This window comes from Brienomyrus brachyistius, chromosome 3 (assembly GCF_023856365.1).
Source record: "Brienomyrus brachyistius isolate T26 chromosome 3, BBRACH_0.4, whole genome shotgun sequence".
Classification (NCBI taxonomy): domain Eukaryota; kingdom Metazoa; phylum Chordata; class Actinopteri; order Osteoglossiformes; family Mormyridae; genus Brienomyrus; species Brienomyrus brachyistius.
Genome location: NC_064535.1, coordinates 4,047,056 through 4,074,690, shown reverse-complemented (window position 1 = coordinate 4,074,690; position 27,635 = coordinate 4,047,056). Strand labels below are relative to the sequence as shown.

At 49.2% G+C, this 27,635-nt stretch overlaps 1 protein-coding gene across 1 annotated transcript; it reads left to right on the top strand.

Moving 5' to 3' along the window:
* The first annotated feature begins 536 nt into the window (after positions 1-536).
* Positions 537-27,235, top strand: tp53bp2a (tumor protein p53 binding protein, 2a). The gene is given in 21 exon segments (XM_049009691.1): positions 537-1,077; positions 9,526-9,673; positions 10,961-11,074; positions 12,352-12,428; positions 12,877-12,978; positions 13,094-13,256; positions 13,746-13,927; positions 14,142-14,306; positions 16,563-16,610; positions 17,067-17,087; positions 17,089-17,275; positions 19,500-19,601; positions 19,684-19,808; positions 20,006-20,275; positions 20,277-20,418; positions 21,349-22,175; positions 23,581-23,718; positions 23,989-24,122; positions 24,631-24,797; positions 25,234-25,433; positions 25,795-27,235. Coding segments are annotated over 21 exon segments (3,381 nt in total). The 5' UTR covers positions 537-1,050; the 3' UTR covers positions 25,837-27,235.
* Positions 27,236-27,635: the final 400 nt, after the last annotated feature.

Genomic DNA, 27,635 nt, shown 5'->3' with positions numbered 1-27,635 from the left:
CCCAAATATATAACCAGGAAGGCAATGTTAGGTATACAGTATTTGCTCTAATAAGAAGGATAATTGATATGTTGTACTTCACTATTAACAAACGAGTACGTATTTAAGAATTTCTATTACAAATAATTGATTTTCTTCAATGTTTATGAAATGCATGCATTTCTATGTTGTTTCACCTGCTCACGTTCACATTTTAGATTTCAAGCGACGTACAGCGATATACACAGGTTTGTATAAAATCTGCAACATTTTTTTGCATACTTAGCAGCTCTCATATAATGCAGTAATTCGTGTACTGCGTCCGCTGTGGATCGATATGGTTGTGGTTGTTTTTTCCCTAATATTGTAACCGAAGAGTCCACTCCAGGATATCCGGGCAGTCCTGGGTTTCTTCGCTTTGTACCGAGGGCAGGGGCTGCGTGGGAGGCGACCTCCCTGGGCAGAAAGAGGAGGTGTCCGGATTCCTGGGGGATGAGTCTTCTCTGCACAACGTCACCCGGAGCTGGGCTGCAGTTTAAGAGTTTGGCCAGGCACGGTGTCTTCGGCACTTTCCAGCGAGACGCTTTGACATTTGCGCGTATACCTGAGAATTTAGCTTAGAATAAACTCTCGAATATGGATTTTTCTTCCCGATGGCGTTTGTACGTTGCCGCCTGAAACCCAGCTGCAAGACTGCCTGAAGTACATGAAGCGGGCAGTCTTACATCCCGTGGGAGGGTATTCTCGTAGTGAAACGAGGAATTCGCTTAGGAAAAAACTTTCGTGGCTGTCGGAAGGCCTCGTCGTCCCCTTGCAACAGGTTTGAACGAAGGAGGACTAATTAGGTTTCCAAAAAGTGGCCAGAACTGTAACCGGATCTAGGGAGCGATCGGATACATAGGCTGCATTTCCAATGCGAAGACTTTTAAAAGCGACTGCATATAAGCAGAAAGAGGAAGTGAACGGGAGCTAGTTCACCCATTGTGGGTTTTCTTTCTCGGGACCGCAGGACTGTCTAACACGCCTTCAAGTTTAATATAAGATCAAAGAATCAACTTGTCAAGGGTTTAAATGCGGTACGAAACTAAAATGATGCCGGTGAGTTACAGATTCTGTTTGATTCTTGATCTAGCGAGAATTATATTGGGCACTATATTAGCTCAACAAATACATGTGCGTGTTGTTTAAAATGCTGCTAATGATTTTGTGTTTTCAGTTCATCGACGGCAAAATTTTAGATTTTATGAGCACGCGTAAAGGGATTTTAGATTAGACTTTTGATTAATTGGACACCAGTCTGAATAATTAAAGCAAATTAAATAATTATGTCGTGTGGTGTTAAAACTCTGTACCGTGTCATCAGTTTTGTCGCATTTTAGTGTCACATTAATACCCACAATGTTTATCGCTAGGGGTGTAGAATCCGGGGGTCGGATACCTCCCAGTATTTAATTTGGATTAATTCTTCCCCCAGTAAATAGAGCTTTTTATGTAAGCTGTGTTCCCCCAATTTCAAACTCTCTACTATGCCGTTGTTTATGGCACGTTATTATTTGATTAGAGTTAATTAGCTTGACTTCGTAGGTGGTTTCGTTATAACTGTCCTGAAACTTTAGTTTCTTCTTTTACTCAGTTCTTTAACATCATGTTTGTTTTTTAATTACTGATTTATTATGAGTAGTACACTCCTTTTTAATCACCGGGCACACAACATTATGCATATCAGCACAGCCAAACTGCCTTTGGAAATCCCTTTTATTAAGAAAAGTGATTTGATATTGTTGGTGTTGTACTTCACTGCACCTTGTTAAACATTCAGTCCGATAATCTGAAGCTCCCGGCGCATCCGGTTCCGTTTTATGGATTGAGGGCCTTTGCCTCCGACGTCTGAGATTCGTGTATAAATGTAAATATAATGCAAATTTAAGAGAGCGTTCGCAGGTGGACGCACCAAACGGCGATCAGTACATTCTAATAAGGGAGGGTGTAAAGGCTTTCCTTTTATTTACCCATCGGGGCAGCATTCAAGATGAAATGCTGCGAACGAAAAAGCCGGACTCGCATGGCGTCAAGTACTCCGGACGTCCTAGAGGTCTGGGGAGGAAAATCTGTCCTGTTTCATACCGAGGGTAGCTTTTAGGTTGGGGTGGCTTTGCAGTTGGTTTATGCCTGGGGACTGTCCAGTAATGTACACAGTTTACAGCGAATGCCCTCCATACTCTCACTTCTGCAGCGATGGCGTGAGAAAGTCTGTGCGCGCGCACAACCCCATAATAAAGGCGAAACAAAAACACTGCCTCATAAATCAAACGCTGGACGTGCCGTGGTAAAACTGCTCTAGTTCCTTTGCTGACAAGCCCGGGGATGTGGGCTTGAAGTAGGATATAGTCGCGAGTCGGAACACGGAACAGTTTGTATCATTTTAAAACTATGCTTCTCAGTTTTTAATCTATGGGTTTTATTTTTGCTACACCACAAATTTGACCCAGCTACGTATCTGGCTTGCTAAGATGGTTGATTTTACCCTAGAAGGTATTAATCCATTGTTAAGCTTGAGGCTGAAAAGCAATTTGTGTCCTGTTGCTCATGTGGTGCTACAGGTTTGGCCTTCAGGTCAAGCTGGCATGACTGTACGTGCAACATACGGAAATTAAATGCTTGTGTCCCTCGGTCACGCGCAAGTTACGAGTTTACTCAGCACTGCTTCGTCATGAGCAATCGCTCCCTCAGGGTGCTTTGAGAGGGCAGGTTGTAAATATATGAGAAAATATGTCTTTTCCATATATGTCCTCTTCATAGTGCACATCTGCAATCCATCTTAGATCCCCGTTGAAATGAGAGATTCTGGTGATGTGGTGAACCTCTGGTGAACTTCAGAGGTTTTTATTTTTTTCGTTTTTGCCCTGACAAAACAGCCGGGTAATCGCAGAGCTCCCCTGGGTCCATGATGCATTTTATCGTCTCGTTGCTCAGGTGCCGTTTGAGCCCGAACGGTGGGATATAAAGCACTTTGTATTCAATCCCGTCCCAGGCTTAGTGGGAGACCGTCCTACTCCTGAAAGTGAGCCGCTTTGGTGTAGCGTTTCACAATTCAGTCATGGGGGACGTGTCCTCCAGAGGTGGTTGCCTCTCTTGCTGATTGTTTGGATAAGGCTGTGGTGGGGTGGGGTGAGGGGGGTGCTTCGGGATGAAATGATAAGCATTAAGAGTTGGTGTAATTTAATCTGGCTTCCGCTGTCATATTGAAAATGACCCCTGGGTAATAGGAGCCCAGTTGCCTTTGTAGAGTGGCTAAGCGGTCTTGGCTAAGGGGTCGTCTGCCCTGCTTCCTCAGGTTTGGTACTTTGAGGCTTTCAGTGCTGTCAGAAACAGCACATTAATCACCCGTAACCAATCAAATGGCAGTCCCCTCCCGTTATGTAATCTCCGGCACCCATGTGCCTGTTTACCCAGAATTCCATTCAAAATGTGTCACTTAGTCACCACCGGCACAATGCATCCTCACTACCGTATGCGAGGGAACGTATTGTATGATGCATCCTGGGTAGATTTGATAAGGTGTTTAAATGAGTAAGGGGGGGGGGGTAGGATCCAATGTAGCAGGAACTGTTTTTTTTTATATATATATATTTTTTTGGACTTGAATGAGACAATGGCCTTTGTGCACCGATTGCACTACAAGGTGATATGAAAAAGGACCAGCTTTCTGTTCTCAACCTTATCTGTTTGTCCAACCATAACATCGCAGTCAGCTAGAATCTGTTCATTCCTGACAGGGTTAAGAGGTTTACTCAGGGTGTTTATTAGTCTGGTTCTCCATATCTGCTAGGTATTTAGCTGAAATGAACACCAGGCCTCACTGTGCTGAATCAGGGCTGTGAGAATGACTCCCCATGGCCTCTTGACGTTCCACATGTCGTCGGGGCAGTTTAATTTTTGGGGGCGTTATGCCAAAAACCACCAGGAGATTAACTTGGTCATTTTTGTTTTTTGAGAAGCCGTCCACCTGGCGTCGTCAGCTTGAGAAGGACGTTGGTGATATGGGATTGTGGGCCGTGCATCCAGAGTAACGGGCGCGTCCACATGGTTTTGCAAGAGACGTCCAGCTGCCACGTAAGAAAACTGATGCAGAACAGTAAAATGATACTGGGTAATAAACTTTGAGATGAGGGAATCCAGTAGCTCAGCCGGAGAATATGACGCACAGGGACACTGTACGGAAAGCACTGGCCAGTTGGAGCGATACTTGGCAGTGGGGGTGGGATTGTTGTTATGGGAACTGGATATCTTTACAAGAACTTCAGACCGCAGTGGAGTAGTTGGGGGCGTGGCCCTGATGGCCGGCGTGCTCATAAAACTGATCCGAGTGTTTTTCGCTACTCGGAAGTAATCGAGCGTGCGCTGCTCCGTCATGAGCGTGGACACGTGCGATTTGGGAGTTCGGGGTTCTAATGGCACAGTTGCAAGCGCAATGGGAGCATGCTGGCATCCGTGCTCAACTTCTGTAAACAAAAACAGATGGAGTCATTTGCGGTAACTTGCGTTTCGGTTTGTTACTGGAAGCGCACGGTAGTTTTAAGAGGCTGTTAAACGTAGCGTAATAAAGCTTCTCTCCTCCTGTCCATCCAAGAGTAGTGGTAACACCTCGCAACTACTGGTTGATCACTTCCAGGCTCTGTGCCTGGAAGGCTTGTCGTAACTTGCGGCTGATGCAAGGATGTATTTCTCTCTGCAGTGGTGTTTTTGACATTGACAGTGATAATAGGATTGGGTGAATTTATTGTGGGGGGGGGGGGGTAGCTGGCTTGAGTTTTGCCTCTCTGCTGCTTATCAGTCATGTGAAAGCTAGTACCTCCCTTTGGCTCCGCCTTTATTTTCCCTGCCCTATGGTGACCTCCGTGGACCTCATTCTATCCAGCTGTCCTTCTTGTTGATCGCCTGCGCTTCCCTGCTCGATACCACGGTCAGCACTGCACCGAATCCAACGGAATGGATGCCGATTCCAGAGAGCGTAGTCTGGGATAGACTGTGAACCTTGTAGATTCCTCATCACACTCTGTTCTCCCCACTTGCTCTCTCATGCGTTTCTAAAGCTTCTGAGAGTCCTCTGTTAATCTGCCTTTAAAGGAGTCGCCCATCAAGGTACGGTGCTTGTCTTTAATCTTCCGCTGCTGTTTTCTTTGGGGAAATCGACATTTGCGTATTTTGAGACTTAAGTGACTCACAGCTCAGGTACGTTGCAGTGAATATTTGTACCTGTTTAACTCTGCAGATACTCCTGTGCCTTCAGGTGTAACGTCCATGTTCTTTGATTAAGAAGGTTGGTCTTGCTTTTAAATGTGGATCCTTCACATTGTGTTCCAGTCTGTTAAAAAGCGTGGTTTAGAGAGTGCGGATTGTGAAAACTGAGTCAGTGGTGGTGTTTCAGTAGGAGACGGCCTGCGTGATGAATAGATCTTTTGTTCATGCGCTGTTATGAACTTAGGTTTGGGCTTCAGACGTCCATGCAGCTCAAGATTCCAGTGGAGGGCAACCTGAATGGAGCTTCATGGTCGATCACAAATGGCTGGCGAGTGTCTCCGCGCGCGAGTGTTTGTTTCCTACAGGGGCTGTGGCCCTTCCCGCGACTTTATCCCCCCCGTTCCAAAGGCCCCCGCAGTCCAGAGCTAATGGGAAAAGGGCGGACATGTGACCTTCTTGCAGTTACCCACAGGCCCTATGTTGTGGTCATTGTCCCAAGTGGTCAGATGATAACTTCTGCCACCCCCTGTTGCTGAAGAAATGAGACGGCTTTGGGGGCATGTGAAAGACAAGAATTGGGGGGGGGGGGGCTTGTCCATCCAAACAAGCAGCTGTTCTGATTGCTGACATGATGCCCACTGTCACTGTGAAAGCTTTTCTAGACATAGCAGGGTATTAAATATTAACTTGTATTAAAGATCACATTTGACTTGTTTCACTGTGTGATTCATATTTAAGAGCAAGCGCTGAGAAACTCCTTGGATACGGAAGTTAACTCGTGCTTGTATCTGAGAACATGTCTGCCCAGCATTCCCCGCTGAAGTCTTGGTACAGAACTCCTGTGGCATCCGGGACGGTGCTCTGTCATGCTTTGCAGGATGCCACCCTCGGCAGCCGGTTCCATGGGAGATCCCGATCCCTGAGAGTGCTCAGGGGCAGCTGCCGGAACAGCAGCCACGCAGTGGCCACTATAAGGTAGAAAGTGGTAGATGTTTGTGAAGAAGGACCATGGCAGGTTCCCCCCGCTTGGTCGTGGGGGTGGAGATGTCTCTTGTTGGCCACGCTGTGATTCATAGTTTTGTCTCGTTACATTTAGTTTTGTCATAAGATTAATTATTTAAAGGGGCTGATGCTAGTGAGCCAGCTTATCTACACATGAGTTTTTAGAGAAGAGGCACAACCCTGTTTCACAATGAGCAAATGTATTGTTTGCTTTCAGGGAGTAATAGATTTTATGTTATGAAAACTTTGAAAAGGGAGACAAGGAAGCTAGTAATGAGTTCTTGCTTTCTATACCCCTCCCAAAGAAGACTTTCTCTGTGCACTTGATATTCTATCATTTCTGGTGCGATAAGGAGATGTGGGAAACTGCCAGATCATGTCGTTTTTGCTTAATTAATAACCGTGATGGTGTTTTGGTTCAGTGAGTCTTGCGTCGTGCTAGTAGATTTGTACCCTGAAGACCACTCAGTGCCAGTGAAGGAGTAAGGTAATGAACGAGCATGAGAGCCTGCCTTCACATCCCCATTCTGCTCCATGTGAGACACACTTACACAAGTGAGAGGGGAGCTTGAGGTCAGAGCACGAGGTCGTCCATTTACCCAGAGTGTTTTGTAGGGTTTGCTTAAGGGCCTAACGGTGATATCCTTATCCAGTCATGGGAATCAAACTGGCAAACTTCTGGACACTGGGGGCTAAGCCTCCAGCCGCTCAGCGCTCTGTGTTTGCGCAATTAGCCTCAGACCGGCGTGTGAATGCTCTCCCACCTTTGGTTCTTGTGTGAAACTGGGTCGGCTGCAGGCGTTTCATCAGTCGGGCCACATTGCTGTAGCAGGAGGAGGGAGGCGGTATCATGGTATCACAAGGCAAGTAGTCGTAGTTGTTTTTCTTTTTTCTTCCCTGCAGCATTCATGGTTGGATTAAGCTGAAGTGTTACCTCATCGCCAGGGGCGTATACTGGGGGCGGGGCCACTGGCTCTGGCCGCAGCTAATAGCTGATTGGCTCCCAGGGTGCCCCTCCCCTGTCACTCACTGATTCAAGACACATTCTTAGCCAATAATAAGGTTGGCCCCTTTGTGTGATCTATGGCCACTGTCATGCTTCCCACCTTAAATTGTAGAATCACCGCTGCTCATTGCAGAATCACTGCTGGTTGAGGTTCTGACCGTTTATCTTGACTTTAAGGGGCCTTGTGCACTGTCGGTGATTCCGTTTGTTGTATTTGGTGGTTGGGCCAGTTCTTACCCATGGGGGGTGTCAGGTCTTCACATGACCCTTCTCTTGACTGGCTACCCGCTGCCTCTAACCGCCTTTTAGCAGTGTGAAGAGCCTCTCCATTCATGGGCACACTGCCCGGTTTGCAGCTTTCTCCTGACATTAAACTTGTTTGCTTCGGCAGGAATGGGAGAAGTCTCCTGCTGATTATTGAAACCCGTTGGTATGCTTTGGGAGGGGAATGGGGTGGGTGACCGTTGACTGATGCGGCCTGGTTTGGAGCCAGGTGATGTCGTTTTCAGCCAGGAGCTGAAGGGGCATGGAGCTGTTATCGCAAGGGTGGTTGTTTTGGGGGTGGATTATGGGTTGCATAAGTCCTTAGAAGAGGGACTTATGTCTCAAGAATCTGCTGAGCTGGAACTTGGGCTCAGTGTCTGTCTACTTTAATTGAGGCCTAGTACCCTGGTTCTGCTGTAGAATAAGCTCCTTAAAATTTTACCATACTTATGAAAATACCCTCATTTTGATCTGGATCGTCAGCGGCTAGACTCGCATTGCGCAAGTTTGCGCAAGTGATCTTTAGCTTTGGCTCATTGGCTGATTCCTTGTAAGCCGCTTGTTTGCGTCTGCATTCGTGTTGTGTGACTTGTTTTTTCACACGTTGGGCACGCTCGAGGGTCTGTGGAGGATCTGAGCTTTTATGGAGCTCCTTGCTGCCCAAAGCACATTTATCTTATGCTCTTATTGCGTTTCAGTTTGGTCCTCTTCACCGATGCATGTTCTGGGTACCCCGGTGTCACTGAACAATAAAGGCCTTTACTGTACAGTCAATCGCTGCAGCTTCTGCTCTTAAGTAGGTGCTGAATGTCCTACACTCCTGCCTGAGTTTCCCCGGTGACCTATGGTGGAGACCCCTCTCCGGTGGTTCCATTTGCAAGAACGTGTCAAACAGCAGTCAGTCTCGCTTGTTCCCACACTGCAGTCCACCTAGCTTGTATTTATAAACGTACGTTTTTTTTTTTTTTTTTGGGTCTTTGATAGTTTAGGGAGACACCCTGCTGTTAACCATCTGTTTTCCCAGTGGTGCCTAACATCCTGCCTAGGATTGAGGCAATTCTCCCGTTTTGGGTTTTTGTGCTGGCCTTCAGGAGCCCCGGCTTAAACATGGGTGTAGATGAATTCAGAATGCTGTCGTTGGATTGTGTATGTTAATTCCAGTTCTTCTAACTTTCTGCCCTGCTCTGGAAGGTTCTGGGTCAATGGGGGGGAACACGGAGGTGACATTTGCTCTCATTTTTTTACTCATTCCCGTTGCATTTCCAAGAGTCTCCTGTTAAAGTTTTTTCTGCTGTGGTGTGAAATTCCTCGGAATAGCCTTTCCAGCTGAAAAATTCATTTCTACTTGTAATTGCCTCCTGCTTTGGGGTGTTGGTGTGACAAAGGGATGTGGCTGACGGAGGAGAACTCGGTGTTGAACCTTTGTGAAAAGAGAAGAGTGCCTGTAATCTTGCCAAGTCCCATGGTAGCTGAAGGGCATTTGGGGGAGGAAGAACCCCAAAAATGCATTTAAGGTCTGCATTGAACTGATGTTCCTCATTGAGATCAAAATCAAGCTAACAAGTTAGGGTTAATCTCCAAACAAAGCTTGAGCAGTGGAATATTTACATACAACTGCAATTTCAATTTGGGACTGAGTCCCCTAACAAGGCCACTTGTTTTGAGGTGTTGGCAATCTTCTTCTGGCTTTGGATGTCGTGTGGGCAAGTCCCAAGTCATCGGAAACATTCCTGACCACCTCTCTTGTTCAATGTCGATAAATATACTGAAAGTTAAAACTTTCAATATGACTGCCTTGCATGTTTGCCTTCAAGTACTTTTCAATCTGCGCAGTGAGTCCGCGTATTAGCACAAGGAAAAGAATCTCCGCACCCTTAACAGAAAAGCTGCTGATCCACCCATAAAAAGAGAAAATATGAAACAATATTAAAATTGCTTGGCATTGTTTAAATTGCCCATGGGTGTGTAAACAAATTATCCAGAAATATAATCTCTGTAGAGTTTCGCTAAGTTTATTTGTGCTCATTTGGCAGATGTTCCTGACCGTGTACCTCAGCAATAACGACCAGCACTTCACGGAGGTGCCCATCACTCCAGAGACCGTTTGCCGGGACGTGGTGGAGCTCTGCAAAGAGCCCGGGGAAGCCGACTGCTACCTGGCCGAGAGGTGGCGGGGATCAGGTGATCCTCTTGCGGACCAGGACACGTGTAAATCATGGAGAAGTTCACCTGTGTGCCTAGAGATAATCAGACTGGGTCTGACCGTAGTGGGAACAGCACATATCAGGATTGCTACCATACAGGATTTGAAACGTGGTCTTGGTCACGTTGCAGATTGGTAGCCCTGGAATGAAGGTTAGGAGAGAGATGGCAATCTTTGCCCTCGTTCCATTTCTGTCAGATCACTGTACTCTCTGCTTGCGAAATCGGAGAGTCCAGGTTCAGCTATAAGGGAAACCGCCTGATTTCCCAACTCTCATCCATCTGGCGTGACACTCACGTTTTCAGATTCTCACGCAAGAGATCTTACGCCAAATCTATATTATTCCATTATAAACCTAAATTTATCTACATCGAAAGCATTGGGGGTAGTTTGCAAACCCAGTAGATGAACATGTTGTTGTTAAACCTGTTGCGTACGTCTAAATGAGTGTGGAGACAAAATGAAAGTCTCACACCAACTAGTTAACTGCAGTTTCTGAGACTGAAAACGCGCACAGACCAACCCGCACACATAAAACAGACCCTCAGGAACCCAGTCTCCCATGTGAAGAAGGAGTTTCAGGTCCTCTTGGGCTGGTTCCATTGTCCACCCTGAAGTACCCGGACTGTTTGTGCCGAGTCGTTGTCATGGCGACAAGGCCCGCCATGACAGCTGCTGGTACTTCAGATGGAGCAGCCTGCTGCCTGCCTCTGAGGGGGTGCTTTTGGTGTTGGGTGAGGGGGCCAAAAACAACACTGAGTTACTTGATAATTAAGTAGCCTTCCACAACTTCAGAAAACAACTGAATGCCTGTGAATTCCTCTCATACCCAAGTAAACTACTCGGGTTGCAATAAAATAATAAGTAGTGTTGGCTGAAACCACCAGCATATTTTTCCTCCCCCCCCCCCCCCCCCCCCCCCCCTCTCGATACCGAAAAGTAAACATTCGAAAGCGAACCAGAAAGTTTGTGCGCTGACAAACATTCTTTATAAAACGTGGGTTGGGCCAGTCAGGGCGGTTTGGCAGGGTTCCGCTAAGACACATCACACTCTCCGTCTGCTTCTGGAAATGTAGGGAGAAGGTTAGCCGGAAGGGTTGATACGTCAGGTCTGATTGGGGGTTTTGATGGGGACGTTGCCGTGTGCGACTGTGACGCAAAGGGAAGCCACTAAAAACAAGGACGACCTTAGGGACGGACCTCGGGTTGTTTGGCTAACATGCTAACGTGCTAATGGGCCATGGTGTCCCCCCTCGCCACCACAGAGCGCCCTGTCGGTGAGGGCGAGCGGATGCTGGAGTTGCTGCAGCGCTGGGGCCAGCAGCGAGCGGAGGTGCACTTTTTCCTGCGGCACGAGCGGCCGCCCAGCCGAGATTCAGGTGAGCCGGGCCGGGAATCTGGAAAGTGTTGGTGGTGGGGGGAGGGGTTGTTGAAGTAGGAGCTCGAAGACAGAGGGGCTGAAGGTGAGTGGAGATTAGAGTGCGTGGGCCTTTGAAACTCGTTGAGTGGGGGGGTCACTACATACCGTCGGTCCCAGGTGCGCCTGCCAGGTCATGCGGCGTGGTGTCTGACCCCATGCAATCCCTGAGTGGGTCATGGCCTCGTTTGTTAACTTCAGGTACTTTCCCCAGAGACTCTGCTTTGCTTAATTATCGGCCGGACCTGAGTCACATCACATGTGAGTCAGCCATGGCTGCTGTAATGCGGAACCGTGGCGTATTTCTCTGAGTTTTGCATACACCTGCAGGGACTGTAGGTAAAGCCACCAGCTGTGTAAACCCGACGTCCGATCCGGCGCAGGCTGAGCCATCTGGGCAGGTTAAGCCCCTCCCTCTGCGGGTCAGGGGAGCAGCATTTAGGTGGCTCTACACGTCTGACCTCAGTTCTTGGCTGAGGTTCCCCGCAAGGTGCTCAGTCGACTAATCACTCCTTGGACAGGATGAAACATCCCCTGGCTGACTGGAGAGCGACCTGCTTGGTTTAGATCCAAAAAAGCCAAGCAGGGATGATTGTTTTTTTTTCTTCAGTCCTGATTCTCAGCTGAGTGCCGGAACGTGGTGAACGCCTGGGTTACCTCCTGAGGTGCCGCGGTTTGGCAGGCAGGCTGCTGTTGAGCCATGCAGGAAGGTCCAACAGCACTGCTCTGTGTTCCCCAGACGTTGTGGTCTTAGCCCTGTACACTCCTGGGGTGGGAATAAGCAATGTCTGCTTCTCCAGCTCATGTTCCAGTTAGTGGACCGAATATGGATTTAATTCCTGGATTAAACATGTGACACAATATTGGATGCAACTATAATGGTGTTTTAGTGGGTAATAGGGACTTTGTTATTGTATTCTTCAGCGAATCACGAAAAATGACCTTTTTCATCCATGTACAGTCTGTAACCCAAGTTATGTAATCACTAATCCTTCCCTTTACCTCTCAGGATTAACTAGCTGCTAATGGTCTTGGGTAGGCCAGTAACCTGTAAGTCTATGAAACATGCCTTTTGCGAAAAAACCGGACTGTTTTTGTGTGAAAAAGGGCTTTGTAGGCTTAGACCTCCGGTCTCCGGCAGTCACGTGACGTGCACGCGGATTCCTAAGTAGGAGAATGTGTTTTGGCCCGATTCTTTGTAGGAAACGAAACCTGAAGGTTGAATGTCCTAATTTACAGGTATATCTAGGACCCAGGAGCACACGGCTAAGAGGAACGGAGTAAAAGCCGCGGTAGACAGACGCTTGGAGAATGGGGTGAGCAACGTCTCCTGGGTGGTGTCCCCTGGAGCCATCAAACTGTCATTTACAGTTTTTTTTATTCTTTTTGTGCAGTAAAGTGCAGTATGAATGAATGAATTTCATTAACTGCCTGAAAACAGTAATTTAATCCCTGCCCTTTCGAATTCCCTGACGCATGTCTTTCTGTGTGTCATGTGATACGTCTGTGATGTTGCCATTGGCAACCGAGGTTGCTTAAAAAGTACGGCAGGTGTGTTTGTTCGAATTCCTCGCAAACCCCCGCAACTCTGGGTAAAACTGGTTTTCGTGACGTGGATCCCTCAAGTTATGCGAGGAATGTATCGCATTGTAGGCAAAGCAGAATGGCCGAGAGTAACCTTTGTGTGACCTGGGTTACTGCGTCCCTCGGCGTCTATCGCAGCCTTGCCGCTGACAGGAAGCTGACGTCTCATTTCCTGTCCAGGTGTACGGTCCGCGCATGGACATGACCCTGGCGGAGCTGCAGGATATGGCCGCCCGGCAACAGCAGCAGATCGATGCCCAGCAGCAGCTGCTGGCCTCTAGGGTATGTGACTGTGGGGGGCATTAGTGGTGGGGGGGGTGCGATGCCCATCATCAAGAAGGACCAGACTGTGGTGAGCCTGCTGAGCTGTCGTGCTGCCCCCCCCCCCCCCCAACAGGAGCAGCGGCTGCGGTACCTAAAGCAGCAGGAGCAGCAGGCGTCGGAGCAGGAGAAGCTACAGCGTCTTCGCGAGCGATCCGAAAGCCAGGAGGCCCGGCTGAAGAAGGTGCGGGCCCTCAAGGGCCAGGTGGAGCAGAAGCGCCTCAGCAACGGCAAGCTGGGTGAGTCCGTGAGTTTCCTCGGCACCGTGCTCACAGCCCTGCTATATCCCTCCTGGTGGGGTCAGTGGTGCACTTCAGTCAGTGTGTGATGGGCATGGCCAATGTTGCCGGTGTTTGTCAACCTACTCGCCCACACAGTCCACATTTTTGCTCCCTCCCAGCCAATCAAGAACGCCAAAAACCTGGTACCTGGTGTGTTGGAAGCTGGGAAGGAGTAAAAATGAGGGCTGTCAGGTTCCCCAAGGACTGGGTTGCCAAGCGCTGACCTAAGCTGTTTAAACAGACTGGTAGATGTTTAATCTCTGTTCAGACAATGTTTAATCTAATGAAAGATTGTTTCAACTTCCAAATCGGGTCCAGACTGATCTGTGGTAAGTCTGAGGGATGGAAGACATCAATGATTTGCGTCCGGTTAGATGGTCGTTACAGCGACGAGGTTGAAGGCTAACTTCGCGATATGGTGTTTGTCGCCTGTGTGGCGCCCCCCAGTGGAAGAGATCGAGCAGATGAGCAGCCTGTTCCAGCAGAAGCAGCGGGAGCTGGTGGCGGCCGTGTCCAAGGTGGAGGAGTTGAGTCGGCAGCTGGAGATGCTGAAGAACGGACGCATCGAGGCCCTGAACGATAGCCAGAGCTCTGTGGCCGAGTTAGATCGCCTCTACAAGGAGCTGCAGGTACAGTGGGGTGGCAGGAAATTCGCAGAATGCTTTGGCCTGAATGTTCTGCTTTAGAGGTTCTGTTTAAAGCTGGTTAATTGTGTAAGGGGGGGGTTATGCTTTCATTTCATTATTGGAACTAGATTATTCCTCCCCTGCCCATTGGCCAATCTTTGTCGAAACCTGGACGTGGATGACTTTGTTCTCCATCATGCCCCCCCCCCCCCCCCAGCTGAGGAACAAACTGAACCAGGATCAGAACACCAAGCTGCAGCAGCAACGTGAGAATCTGAACAAGCGCAACCTGGAGGTGGCAGCCATGGACAGGCGGGTCAGCGAGCTGCGCGACCGTCTCTGGAAGAAGAAGGCAGCGCTGCAGCAGAAGGAGAATCTGCCTGTGAGTTCTGGTGCCGACCCAGTCCGAACCCGGTCATGACGTCCCTGTTACCGCCTCACAACCATTAAAGCAAATGATCAGTGCTTCTCATCTCAGCCCTTGGGGAACCCCAGCCAGTTCCCTGCACGCTGGTACCAGGTCTTCGGTGATTTTGACTGGCTGGGAGCTTGGAGAGAGTAAAAACATGGAGTGTCTGGGAGTCCCGCAGGACTGGGTTGTGAAACACTAAACTAATGATTTAAGTGGGATGTGATTTATCTCCCTTTATATGAATTTATAATACATTTATTCTCTGTCCTTCTAATAAGTGAAATTTAGTAAAAATGATGTACAGAGTATTCTGAAGGTAAGGCGTAGCCCAACACATGCTTTGTTTGGCTGTCAGATGGTTTCCTTTCCTATTTCACTGGAACATCTAAATCTTCCATCTTATCACTGATTCGCTGTGTTTAGTTTAGCCTAATGCTTCCGCTTGCGTTTCCGTAAATTCTTGCCCCGCTGAAGATCCCCCGGCCTATAATGACTGGAATAGCCCGGAAGGTTTCCCTTAATCCAGCCTCTCTTGGTTAAACGTGTTGACACTGCATGTTGACAAGTCGTCTCTGCAAACTCTGATATCCTGTGCAAGCTTCTGAAGTCCTTCCCCGACCTGCATCAGCGGCCACGCATCACTGGAATGACGCGAAGTAGCGTTTGCTTGATGAGAATTAAATTTGCCTCTTCAAATCATGAAGGGTCACCTCAGTCTTCTGAGGCACATGGGCCATTTGAATACTTGCTGTCAAACGTTTATGCAAGGTGTGCAGATTCACGCATCCTTTCAGTTCATGACCTCCTTCAGTCTGATGACAGGGCGATGGATTTTCACTCCGTCCCTGCATGTAGGTGAATCCTGTGTTGCTTTGGCTCTGCTGTGAGTGACGTTTTCTAAGGGTTTGATCTGTTGGTTTAAATCTGAAGCTGGCGGAACCTGAATCATCCTGCAGGTGCTGGTGGTAACGACAAGGGGGGGGGGCGGTGGGAGGGTGGCGGCACTGAACTGGAATGTTACTAACACTGAAATGACCTGTTTCTATATTTGGGGACTGTTCTTTGATGTAGCAAGTAAAAAATAATTACATGGGAAGTAATGGGAACTAATTGTTGTTGTCTTGGAACTAATTAGCCGCATGACAGTGGTTACTATGTCAGCACAGGAAATGGTACAGATAAGCCGGTTAAGACTACAAGTTTTAAATATATAAAAAAATGCTCCTTCAAGGGCCCCACATGGCATTTATGTGGTGATGGGAAATGTCTCGCTGGAGACTCGAGTTTTTGGACGGCTGCTCTGTCAGCTCCCCCTAGAGACGTGACTGGCCACCTAGAGGTCGCTGGATAGTTGTGGAAAGGACACTGCTTCTTGGACTGGTGCCAGGTTCCAGTGAGCTGGGAGAGCGAGTGGGAGGAGGGAGTGGCCAGTCGGACAGCAGTCGTGATGATGTCATTAAAAACAGTCTGGGAAGTGTGATCGTGGCTTAAATTGGTGAAGCAGTGGGGGGGAGGGGGGGCACCTCTTTGAGGTTTTATGCTGTCACTGGTTCAGCCTTTTTGCTTACTGAAGAATCAATGTGAAATTAACAGCAAAATGATTTATCAATACATTAAAATGAGGGACAGTGCATGGAAAAATAGTTTTTTTTAACGTTGAGTCACTTTGAGGATGGGCAGAAAAATCATATTGGGAGTGAAATGGTTTGTCTCTAAGTGAATTTGTTTCTGGTGGGATTGTGCTCTGGATGAGGGTGATGGACGGGCACACATGTCTGCGGAGGCCTGGATGAGACGACCCCTCGGTCCGAAATCTCTCGTCCCAGAAGGAAGGATGAGCGCAGATCCCCGGGGGTGTCCTGGGGAATCTGTCTTGCTGTCCTTTTAGGGGGCCTCTGTGAGTAGGTAATTTAGTATCACAGTGCCCAGAATTTTAATGAAGCCCCCCCCAAAACAGCCTGGCTTGCAATAAGGATTAAGTTTACCCCCAGTCTTTTGCCAGTTTTGGAAGAAACTTGAAAGTGGAGCAAGCCAACTGCTTCATTGCGACTTGAAAGGGTTCTCTGAAGGACAGCTTAATTTTTTTTTATTCTTTTTTTTTTTTGTTCCTCCCACCCTCCCCCCCTCCGTGTTGACGGTCTGATACATGCCGCCCTCCTGATTTGGACTGTTTCTTCGGTGGCTGTCGTATTTATTTTGATCAGTCTGTCTTTTTGTTTCCTTAAGAATGGTTTCCCCGATAAAGAGAAGTCTGCAAAGAGCTCTCAACACAAGGTAAAGCTACTGGTAACGCTGGTATTTTCCGGAATCTTGTGTCCTGTTCTTGTTTTCTCTTCCCTCCCCCTCCCCCCCAGTGCCTTTCCTGCTTTTTAAATGACATTCATCCTGGTCAATTTTTTCAGAGCGGCATAGCTAGACAGGCGGTTCCGAGTAGTCGGGGTCGGGTCCTGCGATACGTAACTGCGATTGGGCGTAAATGCGGCTGGTTTCTGTGAGGCTGTGGTTCTGTGGGGGTGCAGCGGAGGAGATGCCCTGACTGTTAGTGCCCCTGTAATGAGGCTACCTGAAATGATGCTGCATTTGTCTCGCTTGCAGATCAGGTGTTACTGATGCTGCCATTATCCATTAGACGCCATCGCCATAGACTTTGATTCGTGCATTAATCGCTTGTGAGTAGCCTGTCTGTTGTGCTGTATTGACTCCGCCCACCCCACCCATGCCATTGCTCAGGTCCCGCCGGATGGCCACGCCCCCCCCGCCGACCGGCCCCTCTCGGGTGGCAGCCGTGGGTCCGTATATCCAGTCCTCCACCATGCCCCGAGGCCCAGTGAGGCACGAACAGCTATTGAAGCCTGCATACCCGGACGGCACTGCCACCTTGCCCCCCCAGGACGGGCCCCTGAAAGCCCAGGCCCGTGCCGCTGCGGGGACCCCCGCCAGTAGGTACGTGCTGGTTGCCCCTCTGCCCTTGTCCTCTGTGGAAGTCCAGGGCACAAAACCCATCAAAGTACCCCTCAGACTCCAGAAATGGCTGCCTGACGTTATAGCAGTGTGATCTATCAGAGCCCAAGAGTGGTCAGGCTGCAGGACTGACGTGCTGCCGAGATTAGCCTTTTTTATTATTATTTAACAGTCATGCAACGTCCTGCGACAAACAATAGCAGCGGAGATGGTGGTTAGTGGCACCATCGCAAGACGCCGTCTTTCCGACAGGTCAGCTTACCGTACTCCGGTCCTGGAGAGCTACTGTCCAGTAGGTTTTCTATCATACCCGGCTTCTGATGAACCTCACCTGCTCTCAGGCAAATACCAGGAGCAGGTGTGGCTCATCAGAAGCCAGGTAGGACAGAACCTACTGGATAGTAGGCCTCCAGGACCGGAGTTGGAGACCCCTGATCTATACCCAATCTGATTGGCAGCAAATCCCACCAATAATGCTGCGGCATCTAATGGAAACTCTTTCCAGAAGACGATACTACAGCAACAGAAGTGCAACTAACTTCATATTAATATCTTTGGCTTTGGAATGAGATTTTGGACTGATGCCTACATGCTTGTGGCTGTTCAGTGTAACTTGTTCAAAGGCACAGCGATGGATACCCAGGAATTACATGTCCTTAGCCACCCTGCCACCTGCTGGCCAAAAAAAAAGTTAAAAAAAATTTAGTGTTACTTTTAGAAAGTGGCAGTAGATGCCCTGCTGTGTCTGACCCCAGAGCCTATTTGAGAATGTAAAACTAAGGCAGTGTCATTTCTAAGCCACGCTTGTTAATGTTAAGTTTATAGCTGACAAAAGTGACATTTCTCCATGGGTAGTTGGGAACGTGCTCTTTGAGAGCTGGGAGGCTTGACCTTGGCCGGTGCTAAAACTGCAGGGTTCTGTGGCTGTCCTCCCAGGAACGGACCAGGCCAGCGAGCCACTTTGGCCTCAGGCCAAGTCCAGCCCCGAGGTCACGCTGAGCTCAGAAGGTACCCCGCGTGGATTGGAAATGCGGCCTGCCTGGGTGCCCTGTCTATGGTGATGCAGTGCCTCTTTGGGGATGCCACTGTTTCTCTTCAACTCAATATGTGTCTCCACAAGAGGGCACTAGCGAGTAAGGGTCACCTAAGCGATGCGTGTCTACTGCATCTTAACTTGGTCATGCGGTTCCTTATAAAATTGTCTGGCTTGAAATAGGACTGATTCGTGGAGTTTAATGACCTGACTGACTCACACTGAAATCCGGAGTTAAGCTCCAAGTTTCTTGTTAATAGTTTGTTCCCTGAATCATTTTATTGGGCCGTTTCACCATAATTGAGGCTCTGGACATGTGACGGCGTTGCTCATTAGGCTGGAATGTCCAGCCAAGGCAAATGAAAGCAGAGAGGGAAGTGAATTTTTCCGGACGCTTTGAGTCACTCTGGTAGAATGAATTTGGTGGAATAATTACCATAGGATGAGGGGGAAGAGAATGACACTGTCCAGACCCTGAAATCGTAATCTGGGTGATTTCTCAATCCCTCCTTCCAGTCCGTGACTCATCCTGCTGTCCCTGGTTTTAACTGTGTGGCCGGAATATGCCCTGAACACCCCCCCCCCCCTTTTTTTTGGGCCTGTCCCCAGGATGGGTGCAGTCAGTTCTACTTAAGGGGTGGGTGGGTGGGATCCTGTAGCTGGACAAAACCCCGGGGAAGTGCCGTAGCCGATTCGGAACCCCTTCGCATGCGTCTGAGTGCATGAGCTGTGTGCTGTGCTTTTGTGTTTGTTATTGTGGTGGGAGGAGCTTAACCACTTAACCCTTCGTGTGCCTCCTCAGAAGCGACGCTCTTGCTAATACCACTAATGGAGCTGCGGGCTAAGCGGAGAGGTACGGGCTGCCTGTGCCCTGCCAAGCGTGACCCTACCCGCGGCTGCCATGTGTCGTGTGCTTGTCGATGTTCCTGCTGTAACTCCGCCATAGCAAAGCTAACCCACGTACCTGTAAAACGTGGCATATTTCAGAAATCGATTCATGATCACATGATGCTTATAATTGAGTTCGTGGATTTTTATTTTTATTTTTTTTTTTTAATGATCTGTGTGCTACGGAGTGATTCCCCCCCCCAAGTACTGCATGGCTACATGGCTACCTCAGTGGTGCTAGCACCCAATCCTAAATGTTGGTGTGGATCTCCATCCAGGAGGCAAGGCGTCTGAGTGGAACATCGCCGGCCTGGAGCCCAACGGGGGCCACGGCTTCTCCTCCACCCTCCCCCGCATGCCATCGAAAGCCACCGTGGAGCAAGGTAATCTTCGACCCCCCGGCCATCCCTTTCCTCACGCGCCCAGACTGCTCATGTGAACCTCTTCCTCCTCTGACGCCACCAGAAGATGCTGAGGGGCTGAAGAAGGACAAGAAGCTGCGTCCCGTCTCTATGTTCGAGGCACCGGAGCCAGGCACCACCTCGCTGCGCAGGAACCAGAGCAGTGAGGACCTCTTGAGGGATGCCCAGGTAAATGCCCACGAGCGATCAGAGTAGTTCAATGATTTAAATAGATTTTTGAATCGTTCTGAGAATATAAGCACATAGCCTAGCATGGCGTGTTTGTAGTGCAATGGCAATCTAGATTCTGCCCTCTTAAATGAAGCTCTGTATTTTTCTGCCTGAGGTCTAACAGATTATAAATGATCCCTTTCCTCCTCTTCCAGGGGAAGGGTGTGGTCAAAGTCCCCCCACCCGTGCCCAGCAAACCCAAGCAGGTCACGCTGCCCCCATCCTATGGCAAGGCGGGGCTGCCTGCGGGCACCTTCCCCGGCAAGGCCAGGCCAGCCGTGCAGCTCCAGCCTTCCCGGGGTCCGCCGCCCCCCCAGCAGTGCCATACATTGCCTCTCCCCCCAAAGCAGGAGCTCCCCCCAGCGGTTGCCGTGCGGCCCTTTACCCCCGAGCCACCACCCGCCCCCGAAGGAACCTGCCCCCTCCGCTTTCCGCAAACCCGCCATGGTGGCGACCAGTTCCATCTATTCCATGTACACCCAGCAGTCTGCCCTTGGCAAGAGCTTCCAGCCCGCAGGGCAGGGCACCGTGACCCGGGCGCCGGGCCGCTCCAGCCCCTTCATCAGTGGTGAGCCTCACCTCCCCTCCTGGGAGTCTCTGTCAGCATCTTGCTGGTCTTCCACTCATTTACCTTGTCCCACCACTAGGGGAACTATATAAACTCAGTAGAGAGAGCTGTGGGAAGGGTTAGGACTAGGGCTGTATATAGGGGAGGGACCACAGGGGCACCTGCCCCACATGGAAGCTGATTGGGCCCTAGTGACTCCTCCCCTGTCATCCGCCGATTCAGAACACGTCATTGGATAAAGACAACGTTACGTTGTTCAGCACCCGGGATGCACTTTTGATTGGCGCACCCTCCTTTATAGACCCCTGCTCTTCTGTCACTTATTTAAATCTTGGTCGCATCACTGGCATTTTCTATCCGGAGTCAAAGCTGGGATTTCGAACCCATGGCTGTGCATCTTAATCTTTCTGGATTAGTCCCAGTTATCAAGTCTGTTTTGTTTTAAGGCTGTAGTGGGGCTTGGCGTGCACCAGGGAAAGCGATTCTTAGCCTTTAGCTTGGACTGCTCAAAACTGGGTTCACATTACACCTTGTGTCAAACGGGACTCTTGCAGATCTTTTTATTCCGATATTTCTTGCTGTGTGGATGTCACATCAGTTAGCTGGAAAACAGGTGTAATCAAGTCAAAACATGTGCGTAGGGCTTTTTGTGAATCCCGCTGATATGCTGTTATTCTGGGACACAAACACACTCCCTTCCACACTCCCTGGGGATTAGCCACTGAATCCAGACAAGCTCGGCTGTGTCGTTCTTATTTTCTACTGCTGAACAGTATCGAAAATGTCAAACATCGACTCCCACGGTGTAATTTTCTGGGCAGGCCCGTTAACCTGGTGCCGAACCTGCAGGACACGAGGGAGGCATCCTCACACTGATCTGTATTCGGGTCGTCGGCCTGATTCTAATCTTGCCCCCCCGTCTCTCTGCAGTGTACGGGAAGCCTGTTCTCCAGGGAGGGGTTCAGCTATCCCAGTACCCAGAGAATCCCTACGCAGATCCACCCACTACCGTGGTGGACCAAGCGGTCAACAACGGCCCGTCCACTGGGGATGCCCAGGAGGTGGAACGTGCTCCCCGGCCGCTGAGCCCCACCAAGCTGCTGCCCTTCATCTCGAACCCATACCGGCACCAGAGCGATGTGGAGCTGGAGGCGCTGCGCAGGCGGCTGGCCAACGCCCCGCGGCCCCTCAAGAAACGCAGCTCCATCACAGAGCCCGAGGGGCCCGGCGGCCCCAACATCCAGAAGCTGCTCTACCAGAAGACCACGCTGGCCGCCATGGAGACCACGGTCACCACAGCGCCCCTTCACCCGGCCCGTGCCGAGGATGTGGAGGAGGAGGACGAAGAAGCAAAACGAAAGGAAGCGGACGCCAAGAAACAGGACACTGACGCCACACCCGCTGACGAGCTTGCCGAAACCCCGCCCACACCGGCGACCCCGCCTCCAGCAGAGTCCCCGCCCCCTATCGCCGAAGATGACATGGAGGACTTCGTCCCGCCTCCACCCCCCTCCCGCCCAGCACCCACCCTCGAGGACACCCTAAGCCTCCCTCCTCCCCATCCAGCCCTGGATGATGATGATGATGATGATGATGATGAGTGCTCCTCCCTTAACCCCTCATCTGATGAATTCCCGGAGGAGTTTCCGCCATACCCCCCTCCTCCCTACCCCAGTGGTGGGGAGCCCGAGAGCCCTGGGGAAGACACCTTCAGTATGCAGCCTCCAGAGATCATGGGACAGGCCAGTCTGCCACCGGTACGCAGCCCCGGGGCTCAGCAGTGCAAGAGGGAAGATAGACAGACCCCCCCCCATCCCATTTACTCATATCCAGAGCAGGGAAACATGGTCAAAAAACATTATACTATTGGCTGTCTTCACAGGCTGGTGGTATTCTGTGTTAGTGTAGTATAAAGTGTAGTCTGAAGAGGTGAGTCACTCCTGCGGGAACAGGGGAGGTGACTCAGCAGTTTCTGGGTGTGGGGGGGGGGGGCGGGGGAGAAAATATCTAGGCCTCATTTTAAAGGGAAGTGATGCTGTGCATCTGATTCACACCCCCCCCCCCCCAAGAGTTTAATAGTCCTAAGTAGCTCCTCCCAGGAGGCTGTTTGATTATGGAAAAACGACCACAGTTATCTGTCCTCGTTTCGTACACCTGCAATGCAGCTGTAGAATGTCTGCCCCCCCCCCCCCCCCCCCCCGTGGCTCCTTCCTGGGACTAAATCATGTCTGACAGCGGGAAGCCAGACGTTAAGTTTCAATAAAGGGAAAATGCACAGCGTGCTTCTGCGAGTCTCATGGGAAAACTCTCCTGTATTGTCTAGCAGATAATACTGCAGCAGGCTAACTGGAGTGGTTCACCATCCTTCAGGACGTGCAGTAATAATAACTGTATTTTACAAAGTAGTACTTAATATTTCTAAGGGTTTTGATGGAAAGAAGATGGCGGGATAAGGAGCAGCTGTTTGGAGGGTCCTGAGCTTGCAGGGAAGGATCCGGTATCTCGGTGCGAAGCCCAGAGTTCTGGCTTTCATGTCCCAAATGGGGACGCATGGGTGACCCTGGTTATTGGGAAACACGCCACCCATTCAGCACTTAGCAAACCGACACCAGTATCGCATGCAGCCTTAGTGATTCTTACAGCCTTTCCGTGACAGCGCAGTGCCCCACCCCTGCCCCAGATTTGTAGGTTTTACTTTTTTTTTTGCTACTATGTGAAAATAACGTTCTGCCAAAGTTGCATTATGGGATGGAGCTGGGCTCAGAGTGCGTGGTGCAAACTGACCCGCTTCAAAGCAGCCTTTGTCTGTAAGCCTCGTCGGCACTTCCCCCCCTAAACCCTCAAAAAGACTTTCTTATAGGGACCGGGGGAGGGGGGCCTTAATCAGATTATGCGACCCCATTAATTGCGACCAGCTTGTATCGGTGGCAGTTTCCCCTAAAGAATGCTTTAGTATTTGTTGGAGGAGACTTCTCACTGTCCTCAGAGCCAGGACCAGTAATAACGGCCATGTAATTCATGAATAACGGTGAAGATTTCTATTGGACGATGCTGTGAGTCATGAGTCATGGGAGTGGCGTAGCTGTGTGCTTGGCCTGGCTCTGAGTCCGAAAGCAGTAGTTTGACTGCCTCATTGGACCCTTGTCTCCCCTTGGGACCCAGGGAAAGAGGACCAATTTGCGCAAAGAGGGCTCGGAGCGCATCGACCACAGTATGCGGGTCCGGTTCAATCCCCTTGCCCTGCTTCTGGACTCGTCGCTGGAGGGCGAGTTTGACCTCGTGCAAAGGATCATCTATGAGGTGAGTGAGGTTCCTTCTGCATGTTATTAAACTCTTGAGGTCAAGGACATACAATTGGTTATAGGAGGGTTGGGACTCACCGATATTGATGGAGTACCTTGTGTGTAGAGGTGTTTGGGGCTGAATTGGTCCCCACCAGTGTTGAAACCAAATTTAAGCCCTTGCTAGAGGTGCCATTAGGTTTCACTGTCACTGCTGGCTACCAGGGCTGATGTGACCGATGTTCTGTAATGTAAATCTCGGCTAAATGTACATCCACCCACATGTCAGGTGGATGACCCCAGCCAACCCAACGACGAGGGCATCACTGCCCTGCACAATGCTGTCTGCGCTGGACATACCGACATTGTCAAGTTCCTTGTGCAGTTTGGGGTCAACGTCAATGCTGCGGACAGTGATGGCTGGTAGGTCCCACTGGTGCAGTGGCGGTGTACCTGAGGAGGTTCAGGATCAGCAGGTGTGGAATTTGAAAGACTCAGATCCTGTGGTTGACAGCGTAAACTGTGTGAAGTGCTCTGTGATGCCAAGCTTTCCTCACTTGGGTGTTATTTTGGACCAAAAGCGATAGATGGATGGATGGATGTGAATGTACAGAATTCTGGCCAAGGTTCGATATTACTACTGTCTTTGATTCTTAGATGCACTGATCAAATTATTTAATATTTTTGTTTGTTAAAACCTGTTTACTGCAGCTGGGACTGTTTTTAAACCATTTTCTATAGAGCACTGTTTCCCAATCCATACCTTGGGGACCTCTCAGCTCCCGGTAGGGAGCAAAAATGTGGATTGTCTGGGGGTCCCCAAGGACCGGATTGGGAAACACTGCCTTAGAGAGAGGGTGCAGCAGTAGGCAGGTTAGGGGAACACAGGGCAAACGGACACTTATTGATTCCGCCCCGCCGTGGTTCCCAGGACACCCCTGCACTGCGCGGCCTCCTGCAATAACGTGCAAGTCTGCAAGTTCCTGGTGGAATCCGGGGCCGCCGTGTTCGCCATGACCTACAGCGACATGCAGACTGCAGCCGACAAGTGCGAGGAGATGGAGGAGGGGTACACCCAGTGCTCCCAGTTCCTGTATGGTCAGTATCCCGTCTCAGAGACATGCGGCTGCACAATCTTCAGCATAGTCCTTTATCCCGCCACCTCTTGAGAAATGAGCTCTACAGAAATGGGGCTGGGGTCAGATGCTAAGTCTGGTGGCAGTATTTCTTCCATCTGCATGCAAATCAGCCCCGCAAGTGCTTGAGATTAACAAAGCCATTCTGAAAGACAGTGATGGAGAGGAACATAGAGCTTTTTCAGCCAGTCTCAATGCACAATCTGTGTGTGTGTGTGTGTGTGTGTGTGTGTGTGTGTGTGTGTGTGTGTGTGTGTAAAAGCTCTCAGTTGTGCCAGCAGCACATGTGTGTTGGGAGTTTGAAGGGCCCAGAATTCTCACCCTGGGCAGGGCACCCAGTGTGTCCTGACATTTCTCCGGAGGCTTGTGTGAATGTGCCGGCCCATGTCTGCCCACAGGTGTGCAGGAGAAGATGGGCATCATGAATCGGGGCGTCGTCTATGGGCTCTGGGATTATGACAAGGAGAATGAGGACGAGCTGGCTTTCAAGGAGGGCGACGGCATGAGCGTGGTGCGGCGCGAGGATGACGAGGAGGTGGAATGGTGGTGGGTGCGGATGGGCGACCAGGACGGCTACGTCCCCAGGAACCTGCTTGGGGTAAGTGACCTCAAAACCGTAAACTAGTGTTTCCCAATCAGAGAGGGAGCAAAAATGTGGGTGGACTGTCTTAGGGAGCGAAAACCTGAACCTGCAGGTCTCAAAGTGCCGGATTGGGAAACAATGCTGTAAACTGATTTTTAGTTCACACTAAATATTTAGTTCCCGTCCTTAATTTCTATGCTATCTTCTGTTCATAAGAAGTTGTCTGAGAGAGAAAATTCAACCATTTATATTTGGTTTGGAGTTCCTTAATAAATTTACGATTATGTGATTTGATTTTATTAAAGACCTTTTGGGTCACAGAGGGGATGGGAATATGATGCTGTATATTTAGTTTTCATGTGGTTCTTCTCAACAGCTGTACCCAAGGATCAAGCCACGGCAGAGGAGCCTGGCCTGAACACAGTGAAAGCAGACGGATGTCATCACTGCCACGGCCCGCACTGCAAATCGACGGCAGCACGGTGAAGGTTATTGAAACTGCGACTTCCTAATCACAGCCGTGCGGACAATGAAAGGAGAAGCTGGCCAAACACATGAAGGATTCTTGTGATTACTTTTGTTTTTTTTTTTTTTACTAAATGGTGAACTGTGGATGTTGCTCGTCTCGTGGCAAGTGTCACTGGTAACCAGGAGAACTTCTGTTTTTCTTGAAGTCAGAGTATGAACTAGTTATGTGAAAACTGAGTATGACGTCTGGATGAGGTTCTGCTGGTCTTTGTAATGACGGGAAGAAACAAGAAGCGTTTTATGTAGCAAGTTATTTTTTCCCCACTGACTGTTTCATGTACAGTTTTTCAAGACACTTGTGCTGAAATACTTGGGTAGGGGACTGATTTAAGTGCTTTTTACAAAAGAGGGGGGCCTTTAAGGTGTCTTCGATGACAGTGATAAATGGTGTTTATGCGGCTGAAACGAAAAGAGAATGGGCGCCCCCTCGGGGCGCCATGCGGTATGTCCGCGATGCTGTTACGCCTCTGTTTTCCTTGTATTGTATAGTTTCAGACCATCTGTTAGGTCTGGGCTTGTTTACGCTAACGCCGGCATTTCTGCATGCAAGTCTGCACACTTTAGTGTTGACCTGCTTTTTCCCGCTTATTAACGGGGGGGGGGCACCGTATAAAACACTAGCTTTAAAGTTCATTCAGTCTGACAGATCTGGATACCTACCCAACTTTTGTTAAAGCGAGCCTAGCAAGATTGCTGTCACAAAAATGGTTTGGATGAAAGATTTTGATCAAAAAGATTGACGATAGTTTTGTACCAGTAACCAGTAGACCAAATGGGATTCAAAGCAATGACACATTTGTGTTTTCTGTACATGCATTGTGGAGATACCATAGAAGACAATCGTCCAGCAGCAGCAGTAACAGGGTGACCAATTGGATGGACCTCCAGTAGCGACTTTGGACTGGTCACTATACACCAGCGGGCTGATTTAGCCCTAATGATTCTGCATGTCTGCTTTGTCAGCTACAGTGACACATTCTGCCATATGAAGGTGTACTAGCTGAGGAAATTAGGTTTAGAAAAAGCCAGTCCTTCACTTGGATTCTATCGCATCATTCCCTCACACCAGTTTAATGAGTAACCTCAAGGCTATTAACGAGTAACCACGTGGTTATTATTAAATTGTAGGTCTAGTCACTACAGGGTTACGACGAGGCAGCTTACGACACTTGGCATTTTTCTTGTTGCAGAAGTATTTATTTTGTGATTGTCCTTTAATTTTCTTTCTCTTATATTGAAAATGTTACATCTGAAGAATAAAGATTTACAATAAAACACTTGAAATAAAATACCGACTCTTGTTTTGACTTGTGCACGCTGCCGTGATAACAATGTTCTTGTGTAGAAGTGTTTGTAGTAAAAGCTGTTTTGCACAGAGATTCATTGCAGCTGGCTTTGTTTTTGATGTTTATTTGTGAGTAGGTATTGTATGAATAACATATGTCAACGTAGCTTTACACATACACATACTTTGTACTAAAGGTAAATCCAAAATAGTGATGTCACTGTCTAAGCAGAGGGATGTTGTGCAACCCTATGGAATATAGTCCACACATGACAAATGAGGTAATAATCAATATTTCAGAATAATTCAAACTCAGATATTGGTGTGTGATATCTGAGTTTTAATTATTTGACTACAAATCTCACCTCATTATTCCTCCCAGTGATTATTTCCAGGATAAACTG